Below are 18,017 nucleotides of genomic sequence, written 5' to 3'. Positions count from 1 at the left end.
ATGATGCTAACACCACCAAAATGGGTTCCCGTTCAGAATGGGTTAAAAACCCAATAGTATAAGGAATGAAAAGAAAGTAAAGAATGAAAAAGGATTTCATGAATGCGATAATGTTGGTTCCTAACTTCCTGGTGGTTGGTACGTACTGCTGGTGGATCTCATTTAAATACTGTTTTCTACCCTGAACTAGGGCGTTAAGCAACTAGTCGACTATTCAACTAGTAGATCCCACTAGTCGACCTTGTTGTTACTAGTCGAGTAGACTAGTAGTTGATAAGACTAGTTGTAGGCCTCAAGATCAGATAGATTATATAGTTAAACAACTATTCTACCACAGGTCGTTTCGAGGAAGCAATCCGATTGGTTGAAACAGCCTCCTAGCCGTGGATTAAACCCAGCACCATTCACCATGCACCTAATCAAAACAAAGAATGCAGCTGCTCTGTTCTCCCAGAGCTCGGTGGCTATAGGCTAGCTAGTTTCTTGGGACATTTGTGGTCGTATAGTGACTCAAAATTCTCTTAATAACATATAAGGCATTACACGGACTGGCTCCACTTTACATCTCTGAACTACTGCATGCAAAGCCAAACATACGTTCTCTCAGGTTCTCTCTGAAAAAGGCCTCCTGTCTATTCCTACAACTAGACTCAAAACTAAAGGGGGACCGTAGCATTTGCAGTGGTCGCCCCCACTTTGTGGAATCATGCCCTGCCCCTTGAGCTAAAGAATGCAGAGGAGTCTGTCGACGGTTTTAAGAACTTGTTAAAAACGTATTTATTTAGTCAGCACTTTATTGTATGATGTATTTTTACTTGAATTATTTGCATCTCAATGTTTTACCTTCCTATTGTTTGTTCCGTGCCCTTGTTTTAACATGATTGTTTTACCTTGTTGTACAGCACTTTGTTACATTGTTTCGAAAGATAAATAAAGTGTACTTTCTTACTTACATCTGTCATAAAAAAAGAAAAAAAAAATCAGCGATTTTCTTAGTTTTAAGGGTAACTGTTGTATAATAGACCTATATCACAGCCCCTCCCCACCCCCCTTTTCTGAGCTAATGGTGTTGACGTGACTCCATAGCACACTAAATGTTAAAATACCTACATTCAGAAGCCATGAACAACGCTTTTTTCTGAAGGTAAACTTTATTCTATTTGTTTTAGCGGTCTTAACATCTCGTTTTCTTCATAATAATATTGGTCTTTTACATTTTTTAACATTTGGAAACGGCCTTAAATGGAAGCAGGTAGGGAGGTAGCTCTCGTCCATGAGTAAGGCTATGGACCGGAGCAACACATCCCTACCATGTAATGTCTATGGAGTCATGTGCACGTCAGAATTTAATTTATTTTTTTTAATCCGAAAATAAATAATATATATTAACCAATTTAGACCCGAGGACGATTCTACAACAAAAAAAAACACTGTTTCTATGCGGATATAATAGCACCACACACACATGCACACACACACACACACACACACACACACACACACACACCTCCTCTTATTACTTCCTGTATACATAATACAAAGAAAGCATTTCTGAACTGAACTTTACTTTTGATTTCAGATTTTTGGTAACACAACATAAATAAATAAAATTATATATACAGTATTATACACACACACACCTGCATATATTGTCAATGTATCAACCAAGGCAAATTCATCCTAATCAAAACATACCCGACTTTCATTTCAGGTAACTGACAAACCTGACTTTAAGAAAAGCAATGGGAACACCTTAAAATAAAGGCTCAAGAGTCTCTCTCAGCCATAGAAACACTTCCACTAATAATATAAAACGCTGACAGAAGATTCATTTGTGGATCTTTTGTGCCATCTTGTGGTGACGTTTGGGATAGCTAAAGGCCACATTAAATGGTAAAATGACTATTCTCCACTTTCTTACCAAAGTGAGCTATGGTGATATTATCGTGTGTGTGTGTGTGTGTGTGTGTGTGTGGTGTGTGTGTGTGTGTGTGTGTGTGTGTGTGTCTTAACCACTAGACCAAAGGGATATCCCTATGGACCAGGGGAGATATTAGACTTTCAGAGGCCCTGAGCCACTCTGCTAGATGGATACATATATCGTGCTGTCCGGAGGGTTGAGGGTTTCTTTCCCGTGAATCAGTGCTACTGAACACCCTTTAGGTCGTGTGGTTGTTTCGAAAATATTGAACAATGGAAAGTAGTAAAAAAAACACATTGGACAAAACTGTCTGCTAAAACAGCCAACCTCTCTCCTTCGCATGCAAGTAATTGACAATATCAAAAGTCACAACACAACTTTGATGAGGCAGTATTGCATCGTGTACAAAATATAAGGTTTCATTCATTTCCTTAACCCAGTATGGGCGGGAACCCCCATTGGCGTTTAAAGCATTGTGTTAACTATTGAAAAAATAGCAGACCTACAAGCTCGTAGCGCGGCACCGAGTGCCGCGCTACGAGCTTGTAGGTCTGCTATTTTTGAAAAATCCTGAAAATGTGGCACAAATCAGTGCCACGAGTATTATATTCTTTCAGAGCGAACGTTTTTAAACTGAAATATTTGACCCTGGAACAACATATTTTCAGATGGAGGTTGGCGACCAATTACATATATTTTCCTCGACATGAAAATGTTTGAGAACCATGGGTTTGTCCGACACCATGGGTGTTTCGACGTCAGGTCTCTAAATAAAATGGGTTAAAACGTATATTTTGGAGTTATGTGGTTTCCTCCGGACAGCAGAGATAATATGTGACTGTAAATTTGACTGAGGGACTGCCATTGGATTTTTTGTCATATGAAAGCAGGGGATCATAGCTTCAAATTGACATATTGGTTGTTCGGTGTTGACCCACCAGTTTTGGAGATATGGCTTATAGAGTAATGTCTTGCAGAGAACGGCGAGTTGAGAAAAACAGGCTTGAACGGTTCACTCCTGTGGTCTCTAACATTACACCTATAGCTACATGTTTAAGCATTTATTTCATATTTACATGTCGATTTCAGCTCTGACACTTATTCCAGACATGCTCTAGTATGTGAAGAGTCTGCCTGTGCTATTAACCCATTTTGGACGGGAACCCCTTTTGGTGTCATGTTATGCTTTAGCTATTGAAAAAATAGCAGATCTACAAGCTCATAGCGCGCCACCGAGTGGCGCGCTACGAGCTTGTAGGTCTGCTATTTTTTTTTAAATCGAAGAACGACTGACAGACATTTTTTAGAATCTGATGTCAGGTCAAAATGGGTAACTAATTTTTGAACAAAAAAAGTTCTGTAACAAAAAAAAAGCTGTAATTTGCGCGACGGCAGCTTCTCAGTCAAATCTGCGGTCACATATATATTTCCGGCCCCTGAAGAACTCAAACTAAAGTGAAGTGGGGGGGCGGGATGACTCATCCCAAATCATACCTGACCTCCTCTCCGGCAAAATCAAACACCTTAGTGATGGTGACGACTTTGAGGGTTCCGACGACCGGGCCGTGGGCTCTGAAGACGACGATGGAGACCCCTTCGACACCGACGTGTCAACCTGAAGAAAGAAAAAAGACAAAACACACCCTCATATCATTAACCCATTTCGACCTTAAAGAATCGACGATTCTTTTAAAATGGCTGCTAAATCCTGACAGTTTTCTGAAACGCCTCATGTTTCAGTGAAGAACCCCGAAAATTACATGTACATGTACCCCCCCCCATCTGAAAATATGTTGTTCCAGGGATACGTTGTTCCTCAGAAGCAAAGATTTGAGTTAAAAAACGTTCGCTCTGAAAGAACATACATTCAAAGATCTGTGCCACATTTTCACGGTTTTCAAAAAAATAGCAGACCTACACACAAGTTCACAGCGCTGGCACTCGGTGCCGCGCTATGAGCTTGTAGATCTGCTATCTTTCCAACAGCTAAAGCATATGACACGATGCTTTAAGGTGTCAACAGGCATAAAAACCCCAATTTTCGGCATTTTTTTGGTATAAAATGTGATGTAAATCAGGCTGTGAATGATATATCAACAAATCCATGTGTAAATGTCTGCGGAATATAGTTATGAATAAAACTGGAACGTTTGGTGTATGTGAGTTCAACTGAAGTGGAGATTCTTTGTCCCAAGTATGAGCAAAACTCATTTTGAGAAAACGGCCATTAAAGATTTGTATTGTAAAATTCCAAAACGTTTTATTTGAAGCCACTATTTTGAGACAAAATATCTCATCCAAACCTTGGCAACAAACATATAATGGCATATATCATTGAAAGGCCTGGACCTCGAGCTGACTGTGGTCTGATCCAAATGTGGTCACTTCCTTTGTACCAACAACCAATCATGAAAATAGAGATGGTGGCTTTTCACCCAGAAAAACGAGCTGTCATTGGCTAAAATAAACTATCCAACTAAACATCTAAATCTGTATTTTTAACGTGTATTTTGCTTTAGTTTGAAAGAAAACATGTTTAGGAAGCAAAATAGCAAAAAAAAAAAAAGAAGAAAAATCATGATTTCACCTGGGGTGTCTCACCTTAAAACACCAAAAAGGGGTCCCCGCCCAGAATGGGTTAAAGATTAATGGCGGTCTGGGTTCTCTAAAGATCACACCCGACACGTGGACGGGGCGCGGTGCCTCAAAAGGTTGCCAGTTCGAACCCAAGTGTCCTTGAGCAAGAAGACACTGAAAACCCCCCCCCCTAAATAATGCTCCGGTTGGTGCCTTGCACGGTTCCCACCGCCGCCACCTGGTGTATGCATGTGTGTGTGTGTGTGTGTGTGTGTGAATGGGTGAATTGATGCACACGGATAAAGGCGCTATGTAAATGCCCCATTTAACACACGATCAAACTGACGAAATGTTCGTCATTTCTTTTGTTCAGAAAACTGTCAGGATGTAGAAGACATTTTTTAGAATCTGATCTCAGGTCCAAATGTTTTTTGTTTTACATTATAGTGTAAACAAAAAAAACACAAGCATTAAAAGCTGAGGGGCAACGGTGGCACAGTAGTGACAGTCGTTACAGTGCTGTCCAGAGCCATAGAGCAGGGGGTTCTCAACCTTTTTTGGCCGGGGCGGCCGGGCGACCCCGGAAATGCTTTGGCATTGAAGACCTACGCTGAAAAGACTCTCAGCGGAAGTTGCGGGATTTTAAGCGGAAGTATATTATTGGCCCCAAGGAAACGACGTCGACGCTTTTGCTAAAATCCAGTTTATACGTTCTCCGCGTATGAAACAAGCGTTGCTGCGACTGGTCAGGGGGAAAAAAAACACCACAGGCAGTCGGGGAAGAAACTACGCGCAGCTGCCCGACATGAGACTAATTACTTAGAGCGACAGAGAGAGAGAGAGAGAGAGAGAGAGGAGTGTGTGTGTCAATTTAACAAAGGTGCAGACGATCAGAAATCAGCAGAGAGCGAGCGACGTTTGCGCTGCTACTCTCTATATGGCGAATTGAAGTGGACTCGGACCCAGACTTTTTTCTTTCTTTGTTCTCCCTGGAAATAAAAAACGTCTGGGTTTTCAGAGGCTATACTACTAATAAATCGCGTGGCTCGATCAGATCGACTGTTTGTTGCGCCACCACCGACTATACTTTCGGGGGGCTATAATACTCCTAACTCCTGCGTGTATACCTGCCGTGCGCCTGAAGAAGACTGCGGGGACGGGGAGGAGGGCGTGGTGGTGGTGCTGGACGACGACGAGGCGGCGGGGGGGGGGTTTGGGTCTGGAGGAGCCCACGTCGCTCAGGAAACTGGCCCAGAGGTCGTCCGCCTTCTTCTGCTGCTTCTGACCCGACGAGGCCGCCGCCTCCTCCTTCTGAGGAGGTTCTCTCCTCCTCCTCCTCCTTCTTCTTCTTCTTCTTCTCCTCCTCCTCCTCTCCTCCGTTGCCTTCTCCTCTCCCTCTAGCTTCAAACCGCCTTTCTTCCTCTTCTGCGAATATTAGCAAAAAAAAAAAAAAAACCCCGGCATGACACAAAACATCTTTAATAATTAAAAAGGAACACCCCCTTTTTGGGCGTTTTTAAACATTGCGTTATAATTTAGCTATTGGGAAAAATAGCAGACCTACAAGCTCGTAGGTCTGCTTTTTTTTTTTTTTTTTTTTTTTAATCGTGAAAGTACTTTCAGTTTGGGACTTTCAGCTTCGGTCTGAACAGCCTCCCTATAGCCGTTGGTTAACCCATCCTTTTTGGTGTTAACACCATGTCATGCTTTAGCTCAGGGGTGGGCAACTTTGACGATGGAGAGGGCCACTATATTCCACACTCACTCCAGAGGGTCACATTGCTGTCGTAGCAAAAATAGCACTATATTCGAATTGAAATCTTGAATTATTTTTTGCTATTTTTGAAGTGGAATCCTGAAAATTAACATTTTTATGTCATTTCAAATCCTTTAATTATACTTGTGTTGAGCAATGAGCTACTACATTTAGACTGAAGTAATTAAAGCGCGTCATGTTTGCATGTTGTGGAATTGTAAACAGCTGAAATCAATATTATATCAGTATTCTGGTATTACCCTGAGGGCCACATTAAGTGAAGGTGGGGCCGCGTGTGGCCCGCGGGCTGCCAGTTGCCCATGTATGCTTTAGCTATTGAAAAATAGAAGATCTACAAGCTCATAGCACGCCACCGAGTGGCGCGCTATGAGCTTGTAGGTCTGCTATTTTTTTTTAAACTGTCAGGATTTAGAAGACATTTTTAGAATCTGATCTCAGGTCAAAAAATGCGTTAAAGAACCGCCATTCTTCTGTGCGTTAGAATCTGATCTCAGGTCAGAATGGGTTAACCACAGTGTTCAAGCATAGGGCTTTAGTTTGGACACTATACAGCACCAATGTGTAAACGCCCGCGATTCGAACTCGGGTCTCCCGCGCGAAAGTCCCAACGTCTTAACCACTACTAGACTGTATAGCCACTATCCAGACAGACCAGTCAGTCTAGTACTGCACACCTCATGGTGATGTCCTGACCCTTCTTCTTTTTCTTCTTGGCGGCCGCCGCCACCGCCGTGGTTCCCTCGTGGCCGTGAGGCACGACGACATCGTCGCCCTCGTCCAGAGGGTCCTCCTTCTCGCACAGGCTCAGGTCATCTTCGCTGAGGTTGTCGTCTACGGAGACACACACACACACACACAGAAAGAAAGAAAGAAAGTTAGTTACCATGTTTACCCAGGGTAACTGGACTATAAAAAGCTCACAAGAACTTGTTTACAGCCAGGCCCTGCTCATAGAACATTTCATGGTAGGTAGGTTCAATGCCTTGTCCAAGGGCACTTAATTTTTTAACGTGCCGGTCCGGGGATACGAACTATAGCGACCTTTCCGATATCAAGACCGCTCCGCGGCTGAATAAACGGTCAAATGTACAGCTGGAGTGGACCGGATTCGTTGCGTGCGCGACTGCGCGTCATACAAGCGTCTCTTTACTCTCATGTTTAGCTCCTCGCGGCGGCCCTTTAAACCGCCGCAATTAGGGTCCCATTGACATTTTACAGTCTTTGGTATGACCCGGCCGGGGATCGAACCCCACCGACGTCCCGGGTTTCAGGGCGGACACTCTAAGCACAAGGCCACTGTCTGGTGAATGTCCTCCACAAGCCAGCAGCATGGTGAGAAAAGAATGTGCCAGTTTGTTGCATGTTCATTTACATGGGGTGACAAAGAATGGTAGGACCTGCTTTGGGTCATTATATATCAAGTCTCTCACATAATAAAATGGTTCTTATCTCAAATACAGTGGTTCTCAAAGTGGGGTCCAGGCCAGGGACCATCTGGGTTCATTGAGGGGACGTACCAAAATGGACCCTTACAGGTCGTCTGTGTATATGCGTACAACTGGAACCAAATGTTGGGGACCCTCGCAGGTCTGTAACTGCGAGTGTACACATCATGGAAACACATTTAAAACAAAGTTACGGGTCAATTTGGTTCCATTTGTACACCGTCAGAGTAATGGGTCTCCTAGCCCCTCTCGGAAACCCCCTGGGTCAGCCCAATCCGAATCGAACCGGGCTGACCCGTAGGGTCCCTGTGCGGTGATGTGTTTTCGTATGGAAATGATGGAACGCGGACATAAATATATACCTTCGGTAACGTGGTTTCTGCGCTGTTTGAGGGCTTCTGTTCGTTTGAGGGCTTCTGAATGTGTGAACTCTAGTTTACAACGTACACCGCTGCGAATTATCCTGTGCCGCGGAAGCCGTTTAGTATTTTTAATCTATGTTTGACCGATTTGGAAGCTTTGATTCATTCTCTTCCTTCCTTGTTTATTTACCGTTTATTGTACCGCCTCCCGCTGTGCGGTTGGCTTGTGCGTGGCTACGTTCCTGCCTCTGATCTGCTAGCCAGATAGGCGGTACAATGAGGTGTCAATAAATAAGGAAGGAAGAGAAGAATCAAAGCGACCAAATCGGTCAAACAAACAAAAAAATACTTGGCGGCTTCCGCGGCACAGGAGAATTCGCAGCGGTATCCACAACAACTTAGAGCTCTTAGAAACAGAATCAATCAAATGAACAAAAGCCCTCAAACAGCGCAGAAAGGACGTATCCGAGGTATTTATGTTTATTTATGTTCGTGTACCCCGTGGCAGGGTAGAGGTGGAATTAGCCCCACAAGCAGAACCCAATGGTAGTAAAGTTTCTGACATTTTTAAGACTTTACCCATTGGGTCCTGGTTCACCGCCGGGCTGCCACCAGGTATGCACACATAAATACAATGTAAACACGTAAGGAGAAATTAATCTGCGCAGTATTACGGCGTGTTTTCCTGTGATGGCTTCCGAATGTGCGAACTATAAGTACCTATACATACCTCTGAGAATATCTCCTGGAAGCCGTTAAGTATTTTTAATCTATGATTGATTAAAAATGTCGCTTCTTCCTACCTTGTTTATTGACACCTCATTGTACCAGCTAGTGGCGCTATAGCTATGACGGAGCAGATCAGAGGCAGGGACGTAGCCCGCAAAGCCAACCGCACATCGGGAGGCGGTACAATAAAACGGTAAATAAACAAGAAGAATCAAAGCGACATTTTTAATCAAACATGGATTAAAAATACTTAACGGCTTACGCGACATAGGAGATATTCTCAGAGGTATGTAAAGGTACTTATAGTTCGCACATTCAGGAGCCACCACAATAAATAAAATCGTCGGAGTGCGCAGACCAACTTAATGAGGAGTTTGTTTATGTCCGCGTTCCAACATTTACACACTAAAATAAAGTAATGTTTAGGGACCCTACAATAAAGCGACAATCAAATTGCATAAAAGCTTTATGTAGGGTTCCGAGAGGGGCTAAGGTGGAATGGGACCCCATGGTAACTGGGTCTCAAAAATGTCAGAAACTTCAGTACCATTGGGTTCTGACTTGTGGGGCTGTGGGTCTCCTTGCAATTAAGAGGTTATGTTTGAGACCACTGATAATAGATGATGCTGTACCCCACATTGTTCCACCTGCAAATAGATGAAGCCTTCCTATTTAAAGTATAATGGAACATTTACATATAACGTATTTAGTGAATTCTCACCTGACGGTACATAGTCCACATCGTCGTTTGACGAATAACCGTCGGAATCATAATCGGAGTAGCTCTGCATGATTCCTCCTCCTCCCCTTAGAAAGACGATTCTATATGAATGCAAAACAATAGTACGTGTTCCACTTCCACACGGGGCTGAGCCTCTCACAGTGGAACGGTACGGTACGTGTCTCTCTCCACCGGCGATAGTTTTATTAACACACACACTAGGAGGAAACTAGGAGAAGATACTGATGATGATATATCCTTTCACAAATAAACATAAACACTAGGAAAGATTCAGATCGGTGCATAAACGTGCGTCAGTCAGTCGGTATACAGCCATTCACCAGGATGTTATTCAGTCTTCTTCTATTGGGGTTTCCGCCGGCAGTGATTGTTCACGGAGCTATTTGCGTACCACTACTGCCCTCCACAGTTCAGAATGATACACCGCTCAGAGTTCTATGGTCCGGGTAAGAAATTGAGAAAACAAGAAAATATCATGTTTTATTTTTAAACCTAAAATAGAACAGAACACGTACGTACACTACAGGCCTGTTTTTCGTTATTCTTTCTTCTTTTTTATTTGATGTAATCATGGTGATATAAAATGTATGGTTGGTATCAGCATTCAAAAGTAGATGTTTTTTTAATGATAGGGGCAGGTATAAATATAAAGATTTCTCTTATTCCTGCTCCTTTTTATCTGGGTTGCATGTGGTTTGTTGAACTCCCTGGTGTTGTGAGTGCAAATGCGTTTAATTTAAAATGTATTATAAATATATAGTTATTTAATAATTAAGTTATTAATAACTTAACATAACATAACATAACATAACATAACATAACATAACATAACATAAGTTGTACACGAATTCATCATAGCTGCTCAGCATACGGTAGTTATAAACTGCTCAGTGCTCACTGACGCGACACCACCCAACAGAAACGTCAGACCTGTACCAGGGTTGCCAGGTCTACTTATTATAAGCGACTTTGGTCTGTCTTTTTTCTTTTTAGTAACTTGACAATATTCCAGTTTCTAGTATTTTGGGGGGGTGCTTGTTTCTAAAGTGTAGAACTTTGCTTCGTTTTAGCTTGTTGTTGTTTAATGTTTGTTTAAACCAGTGGGATACGAACATTTTCATGTCAAGGAATCCCCCCCAAAAAACATGATGTAATCCATTTTAATGTATTTGGTTTGGCAGAGAACAGTGAGACCACCCCATCTGGAAACATGTGTGGTTGATTGATTGATTGATTGATTGATTGATTGATTGTGTTATCAACAGTTTCAGTTTGTAGAATGGGTACAGTTCAAGGAATTGTACCCAGTTCAAGGAGGGGACAGTTTTGGACAGAGTTACGCAAATGCGTAACTCTGTCTTACTCTATGGCTCTGGACAACACTATATATATATATATATATATATATATATATATATATATATATATATATATATATATATATATATATATATATATATATATATGATATATATATATAGCTTAATTAAATGTCGTGGCCTAGACTAGTGCCTAGGTTGCCTGTTCCTCTCACGGCAGCAGCAGCTGATCTGGCAACACACTCACTGATGGCACCAACCAACAAACCAAGTTGTGGTGTTGACACTTAGCTCTAGCTAATAGTAGCTATTAGCTACCTCTCGGGCTAGCCTAGCCTGTAGCATCCCACCACTAGCTTCAGCTCCCAGTCTTCATCCATGTCATGATCCACCATGGCTTCTGACTGTACTGCGCCGCCTGCACCGCCGCCCCGTGTTGTAGTAGCCGAGGCCATAGAGTTGTAAGGCAGGCAGAGAGGCAAGACACACAGAACATGCAGAACAACAACGACAACAACAATAACAACAACAACAACAACAACGACATAGGCTTCGTCCAGCAGATCCTCAGCTTGAACCTGGTGCCGAGGAAGAATGGCACCCACCGTGGAAACGACACGGCGCTCGCCGACTTCTCAGGTAGGTACATGGAACGGGGACAGACGGTGGAGGGAAGGAGAAGCTATATAGCCCCGAAGAAACCAGAAGGCTTGACTTGAGTAAAGATGGGGGATTGTCGTTTAAAACAGTGGTTCCCAAAGTGGGGTCCCTGAGGGAGTTCCAGGGGGTCCCCACTATGATAGTTTGGAACCCGCAATGGACCCATTATGGGTCTGTAACTCAGAGAGTCTATACTATAAATGGAACCATGCAATACATGATTCCATTTGTACACTCTCAGAGTTACATTTATGTAGATTTTTACAATATAAATCGGGGGTCCCCAGATATAGAAATGCCATTTAATGGGGGGGGGGGGGGGTCCGTATATAGACTAATGCAGGTCAAACGGGGGGGGCGGGGGGTCCTTGAAATTAAACTGGTTGAGAAGAGTCACTGCTAGAGCCGTATAAACATCTTCTCTTATGGGGTTCCCTGCATGTATTTTCAAATGGGGGGGGGGGGGGATTATAGTGTCAATTTGGGGGTCCTTGACATGAAAAGGTTTGGGAACCACGTATTGGGTTCAAGACACGGTGTCAGTGTCTTGTTATTATTGCTACTGCAAAACCAAATGACATTAAGCTACTATACTGGATACTATTTATTTAATCGTCATTTCTTTATGATTTACTATAGTCCTTAATCAGAGCTTTTTGATGAGGCTGTGTAGTTGTAGTTGTAGTTTATGTTTTTGCAGTGAAGTAAGTTACAATATCTCTCTCGAACCCATACTAGCCTGATGCTAAGTGCAAGTCTAAACTATAACTTCCTGGTTTGGTTACCCCACCCCTCCATGACATTACTATATTATAAACTAAAGTCAATGTTATGTAATAGACTAATATAGGTGTAATAATATTAAACATGTGGTCGAGTCTGACTTTTACACGTACGAAAGTAAAAGTCAGACTCGATCAAATGCAATCTATGTAGTCTTGATCCAAGGCTATAGTTAAAGTACAATGGACTTTTTTTTTTTTTTTTTTACTTTCAGGCTCTCTACGTCTTCTCTGAATTGCATTTGAGCCTGTAACTTGTAACTTTTCCTGTGCAAGAGAGTGTTCATTCAGTCCATTATTATGAGAGCAGCAGTAGTCGTGTTATGCAAGCTATAACGCACAGATTAACGTTAACTCCACAGATTTAGTGTGTGCATGTGCTGCTGTGTGTTTATATAAGGTGAGTGGAGTGGGTTTAGTGGCGGCTGGAGTTCTAGAGTGATTGATTGTAGCTCCGCTTTGGAACCTCAATATCATTATCTACGCGGAGCAGCGTGCAGATATTGAGGTTCCTGAGTCCTGGCGGAACCTGGAGAGAGATCGACCAACGCTCATGTGTTACACAAAACACCGAACTGTGTCTGGTTGATGCGTGGATTGAATAGTTCCAGTTAAATTGACCCTATACACAAGAACAGGTTTTCAACTCTTTTCAATAGCGTCCATATTTTTTTCTCTTTTTTGAGTGGTGCAACCACTCCAAGGAACAGCAATGTCCGTGATGTTCTTCACCTATGTGTTCACCTATATGTGTTGGTTAATGAGCACCAGTTTGAGTACCAGTAGGGGCGCTGTTTGCCAGAAACAGAGAGAACACTGTTGCCTGCTAATGAGAGAGAGAGATAGAGGGAGAGGGAGAGAGAGAGAGAGAGAGAGAGGAGCTGCACCACTCGGTTCACACGGGTGTGATTTATTTTATTCTGCATTTGAGCCCACAGACCACCATTTGATGAATTCAGTCTCTCGGACCAAAAACCTAGAATGTTTTGGCTTATCATTGGCAGTGATTGTAAATAGGCTTTCAGTGTAATGGGTGGTCTTTTAGGTGGTACCCAGGGACATGTTATGAGTCCTATACACTTCAACAACGTTGTACTGAGTACAGTATTGCATCCCAGGACCCCCGGAGGGTGACATTTGGATTGTGTCCTTTCTCAATGCAGTGAGTGAGTCTAAACTAAAGGCTCATACATAGTCTGGATTTCCGGTGGTGGGGTGACCACCGAACTGCAACATGACGTCACTGAGCCGCGGTGAAGAGCAAAACCACCGCCACCGCTCCAGCCCTTCTCTCTGTTTTTTTACTCACCACCCACCGCCGCTCAACGTTATTTCAGCTCCGGTGGTCAGCTCACCACCGGAGCGGTGGTCACCTCACCACCGACAATCCAGACTATGAATAGGCCTTAAGGCTCATACATAGTCTGGATTTACGGTGGTGGGGTGACCACCGAACTACAACATGACGTCACTGAGCCGCGGTGAAGAGCAAAACCACCGCCACCGCTCCAGCCCTTCTCTCTGTTTTTTTACTCACCACCCACCGCTCAACGTTATTTCAGCTCCGGTGGTCAGCTCACCACCGGAGCGGTGGTCAGCTCACCTCACCACCAGAAAATCCGGACTATGAATAGGACTTAAGGATGCAGGCTATTTGCATCACTGCGTTGGGATAAGATTTTGTCCACAATTCCATGCCGTAATGGAGTGATAACATACAGGCAAACGTTGATCAAAATAACAATTGACCAGTTGAAATTAATAACCATTATTAACCAAGTCCATAATCTATTCTGACCCCTCCACAAATGGGTCCATAATTTATACACTATATGGATAATTAGTATGGACTGTCTTTTAGACGGTTCTTCGGCTCAACTGCTCAATTATTCTACATTCTCTAAATTGTGTACACTTCTTTTAAATGAAGTAATGCAGAATAAAATTACAGTGCTGCACGATTCTGGCTCAAATGTGAATCTCGATTTTTTTCCTCCACAAGATTTGAGATCACGATTATCATCTTTTCCCGTGACAATATTTGTTGTCTTTAGTCTGTACTTTGCTGAACATCACTATACGTTTCGAAATGGGGCATCTGGAGCCAACGGCTGTGGCTTTATAAACGGACGACGTCAAAGTGCTTGACTTAAACCTCCCTTAAATTCTCTCTCGTGAAACAAAACAAAGTCTAGTGCTAGACAAATCCTGCTCATCACTGTGTGTTTCCGTGTTTCCTCCTCATCAGTGCCCATATACCCAAGGCGAGGTTGGCGAAAGGGCCTTTCTGTGTGGAGTTTGCAATGTTCTCCCCGTGTCCCCTATAGGGTAGGCACCCTCACAAAAAACATGCAGTAATCCTGGTCTCTAAAACGACCTCCCCCCCCTGGCCAGCCGGGGCGCCTGATGGAGGGGAAAGGAACTGGTCGGGATAACGTGTTCCTTTTCCACGCGCTACTACGTCCGGCCCCGGGGGAAACTCTCCCCTAGTGTCGGGTGAAAAGAAGCAGCTTGGACTCCTCATGAATGGAAGCAAGCATGAGGTCAGTCCGCTGCCCCCGCCCCCTTCCCAGGTTGGCAGAGGGAGTGTAGCGCCCAGGATTATATTAGATAATTGACACTGGGTGCAAAATCGTGGGATAAAAATGTAAAAAAATAAATCTTCATTTAGTTAGGGGACCACAGGTTGAAAACCACCGACCTCTCAACCTCTAAATAAATGACATAACGTCTCTCTCTCTCTCTCTCCCCTTGTCCAGAGATGTGGTATGGAGTGTTTCTGTGGACAGTAGTATAGTGTCCTCTCTGGTCTTCATAACGTCTCTCTCTCTCCCCTTGTCCAGAGATGTGGTATGGAGTGTTTCTGTGGACAGTAGTAGTGTCCTCTGGTCTTCATAACTCTCTCTCTCCCCTTGTCCAGAGATGTGGTATGGAGTGTTTCTGTGGGCAGTAGTGTCCTCTCTGGTCTTCATAACGTCTCTCTCTCTCCCCTTGTCCAGAGATGTGGTATGGAGTGTTTCTGTGGACAGTAGTAGTGTCCTCTGGTCTTCATAACGTCTCTCTCTCTCCCCTTGTCCAGAGATGTGGTATGGAGTGTTTCTGTGGGCAGTAGTAGTGTCCTCTGGTCTTCATAACTCTCTCTCTCCCCTTGTCCAGAGATGTGGTATGGAGTGTTTCTGTGGGCAGTAGTAGTGTCCTCTGGTCTTCATAACTCTCTCTCTCCCCTTGTCCAGAGATGTGGTATGGAGTGTTTCTGTGGGCAGTAGTAGTGTCCTCTGGTCTTCATAACTCTCTCTCTCCCCTTGTCCAGAGATGTGGTATGGAGTGTTTCTGTGGGCAGTAGTGTCCTCCCTGGTCTTCATAACGTCTCTCTCTCTCTCTCTCCCCTTGTCCAGAGATGTGGTATGGAGTGTTTCTGTGGGCAGTAGTGTCCTCCCTGGTCTTCATAACGTCTCTCTCTCTCTCTCTCCCCTTGTCCAGAGATGTGGTATGGAGTGTTTCTGTGGGCAGTAGTGTCCTCCCTGGTCTTCCACCTGCCCGCCGCGCTCATTGCCCTGGCCACGCTGCGACAGCACAAGATGGCGCGCTTCATGCCCATCGCCATCCTGCTCATGGGGATCCTGGGGCCGGTGTGTGGAGGCGTGCTCACCAGTGAGTTATCATTCTGAACCTGTGTGTGTGTGTGTGTGTGTGCATGCATTAAACCGATTTTTGGGGGGCGGGAACGCCTGTTGGTATTTTTAAAAGCATTATGTTATACTTTAGCTGTTGAAAAATGGCAGATCTACAAGCTCATAGCGCGGCAGAGTGCCAGAATCGTCAAGATTAAAATAAAAGTTTTTGAATATATCACTTCATGCGCAATGAATCTAAAATATATGAAAGGTTTTTCTTTTTGAATTATATTCCGGAAGAAAATGAAAACTTTTCCACGACATTCACATTCTTTTGAGATGCACCTGTATATTGTGTATATAAATCAACAAATATCAATCTTATGAAAATATTTGGAAAAGACACAAAAACTGTAAGTGATTCTAACCGAGTGTAACCAAGTCTAACCAAGATTGGTTTGATTATTAATTATCCCGTTTCATATCAAGGTTAGGGATTCACGATGAATCGGCCATCATCTTGATCTCGGTGTAGGCCTTAAATTGGTAAAAAAAAAAAAATAGAAACGGTTTTGTCGACTAATGCTACGTATGATGAAAAATCTTTGTCGACTACCTTTTTTCACTGACAAACAAATTGAAAACTAAGCTATTGGATGACTAAATATATCGACAATTTTGGCAACAAATAAAAACTAGACTAAAATGTTAGGAAGGGACTAGTGGACTAGAAGAGATCCAGGCCTAAATTAAATCTATTAAAAAAAATCAAAATGTGCTTGTCCAAAAAAAAAAGCCCAAAACTGAACCGTATACGTTTTGTGTGTGTTTATTGTTTTCCTTCGCAGGCGCCGCCATCGCCGGGGTGTACAAAGCAGCGGGGAAGACCATGATCTCCTTGGAGGCGCTCGTCTTCGGCGTGGGCCAGTCGCTGTGCGTCCTCCTCGTGTCCTTCTTCAGGGTGCTGGCCACCCTTTAGCAGCGGGACGGGCCTGGCCATAACCAATGGCCACGGCCCGGCCTGGGTATATATATATATATATATATACGACCCAGACACCAACCCTTTAATATTAAAACCACCAGAACCGTTGAAGCCTGCACCACCAACACAGCTGCGTTCTGTTCGGTGGCTTCTTATAGGATATACCTGAAAGAACCCTGGCTCTTCTTTCAACAAAGACGCATCATCATCAACCCCTGTTCCAATGGCTTTGTCTTCCAACAAGGCAAGTTGGGGGGTGGATGTCGTGGATGTCGTCGTTTCTGAGTGGACATGAGGCCCGCAAAGGGGGGCTCGAGAACCTTCTGTCCAGCAGCTGAGGTTTTATGCAGGCACACAGAACGTACTATTATTATTATTATTATTATTATACTGTAAAGTGTAATATGGACCCGTTTTTGTCTAAAGGGGGTATAAGCTAGCATCGCGTTCTCACGAACCGATCCCATGGCTAAAACCCTTTAAAAAAAAAATGGTGCTGAATCTCAGCCGAGGGTGGTCCTATACATAATAATAATAACACAAGTAAGGATGATGTTGGGGGGGGGGGGGGGGGGGTGGTACAGTGTTTGTACTATTTCTATAAGTAATGTCTGGCCTCTCTCGCTCTATTTCAACCTTGTTGTCGTTCGAGCGCGTTAGGCTCTAAAACGTTGAGACGAGCCGCGTATAGCTGTCTGGAAAGAAAGGAAAAAGAACGGCAGTGTGTGTGTGTGTGTGTGTGTGTGTGTGTCTGTGGCGTGAGGAGTCCAGGAGACGATCTCGTAAAGCGCTGCACGACCCCGATCGACCGATGCGGGCCCCCCCCCCCCCCCCCTCCCGGGGACCTCGTTGTGTTGCGACATCCCTGCGTTTTTTTTTTTTTTTGCTTTTGTGAATGATTTTAAATTGAGATATTTATTAACTTTTACATTTTATAATGGATAATGTCAAGTAGGAGGAGGTCGCCGACGACCGGGGGTGGAGGAGATAACGCCTTTTTTTAGCTATATACGTTTATTATGTACCAGCCTTTTGTTCGTGCTACGGTTCTTTTGCAGACGGGGGCAACGGCGGTGTGATGCAGACGCTGTCGTCGGATCCCCC

The 18,017-nt window shown here is 43.7% G+C and overlaps 2 protein-coding genes across 2 annotated transcripts in view; one reads left to right on the top strand and one right to left on the bottom strand.

Annotated features, from left to right (window-relative positions):
- Nucleotides 1-9,975, bottom strand: part of cfdp1 (craniofacial development protein 1) — a 51,084-nt gene extending 41,109 nt beyond the window's left edge. The window contains exons 1-4 of the mRNA XM_080761203.1: nucleotides 9,533-9,975; nucleotides 6,943-7,106; nucleotides 5,626-5,923; nucleotides 3,421-3,515 (exon numbers count right to left, since the gene is read on the bottom strand). Coding sequence (XP_080617329.1) covers nucleotides 3,421-3,515; nucleotides 5,626-5,923; nucleotides 6,943-7,106; nucleotides 9,533-9,602 — 627 coding nt within the window. The 5' untranslated portion in view covers nucleotides 9,603-9,975. The remainder of the gene's footprint in view (nucleotides 1-3,420; nucleotides 3,516-5,625; nucleotides 5,924-6,942; nucleotides 7,107-9,532) is intronic.
- A 1,302-nt stretch (nucleotides 9,976-11,277) lies between these two features.
- Nucleotides 11,278-17,284, top strand: tmem170a (transmembrane protein 170A). Its single transcript, XM_080760847.1, has 3 exons — nucleotides 11,278-11,511; nucleotides 15,795-15,965; nucleotides 16,777-17,284. Exons 1-3 carry the CDS (start codon nucleotides 11,367-11,369, stop codon nucleotides 16,905-16,907), a joined length of 447 nt encoding a protein of 148 aa, XP_080616973.1. The 5' UTR covers nucleotides 11,278-11,366; the 3' UTR covers nucleotides 16,908-17,284.
- The last annotated feature ends 733 nt before the right edge of the window (nucleotides 17,285-18,017 follow it).

This window comes from Protomyctophum bolini (assembly GCF_963924005.1).
Source record: "Protomyctophum bolini genome assembly, chromosome: 4".
Lineage (NCBI taxonomy): Eukaryota > Metazoa > Chordata > Actinopteri > Myctophiformes > Myctophidae > Protomyctophum > Protomyctophum bolini.
The sequence above is the reverse complement of the archived record's forward strand: the minus strand, read 5'-3'. Positions and strand labels throughout refer to the sequence as shown.

What these genes read in the sequence shown, in the direction of transcription:
- tmem170a (XM_080760847.1), top strand. Translation starts at nt 11,367, where the DNA reads ATGCAGAACAACAACGACAACAACAATAACAACAACAACAACAACAAC. An exon ending in GGCGCTCGCCGACTTCTCAG is followed by an intron (nt 11,512 to 15,794) that starts GTAGGTACATGG and finishes CCCCTTGTCCAG; the next exon opens with AGATGTGGTATGGAGTGTTT. An exon ending in GTGTGGAGGCGTGCTCACCA is followed by an intron (nt 15,966 to 16,776) that starts GTGAGTTATCAT and finishes TTTCCTTCGCAG; the next exon opens with GCGCCGCCATCGCCGGGGTG.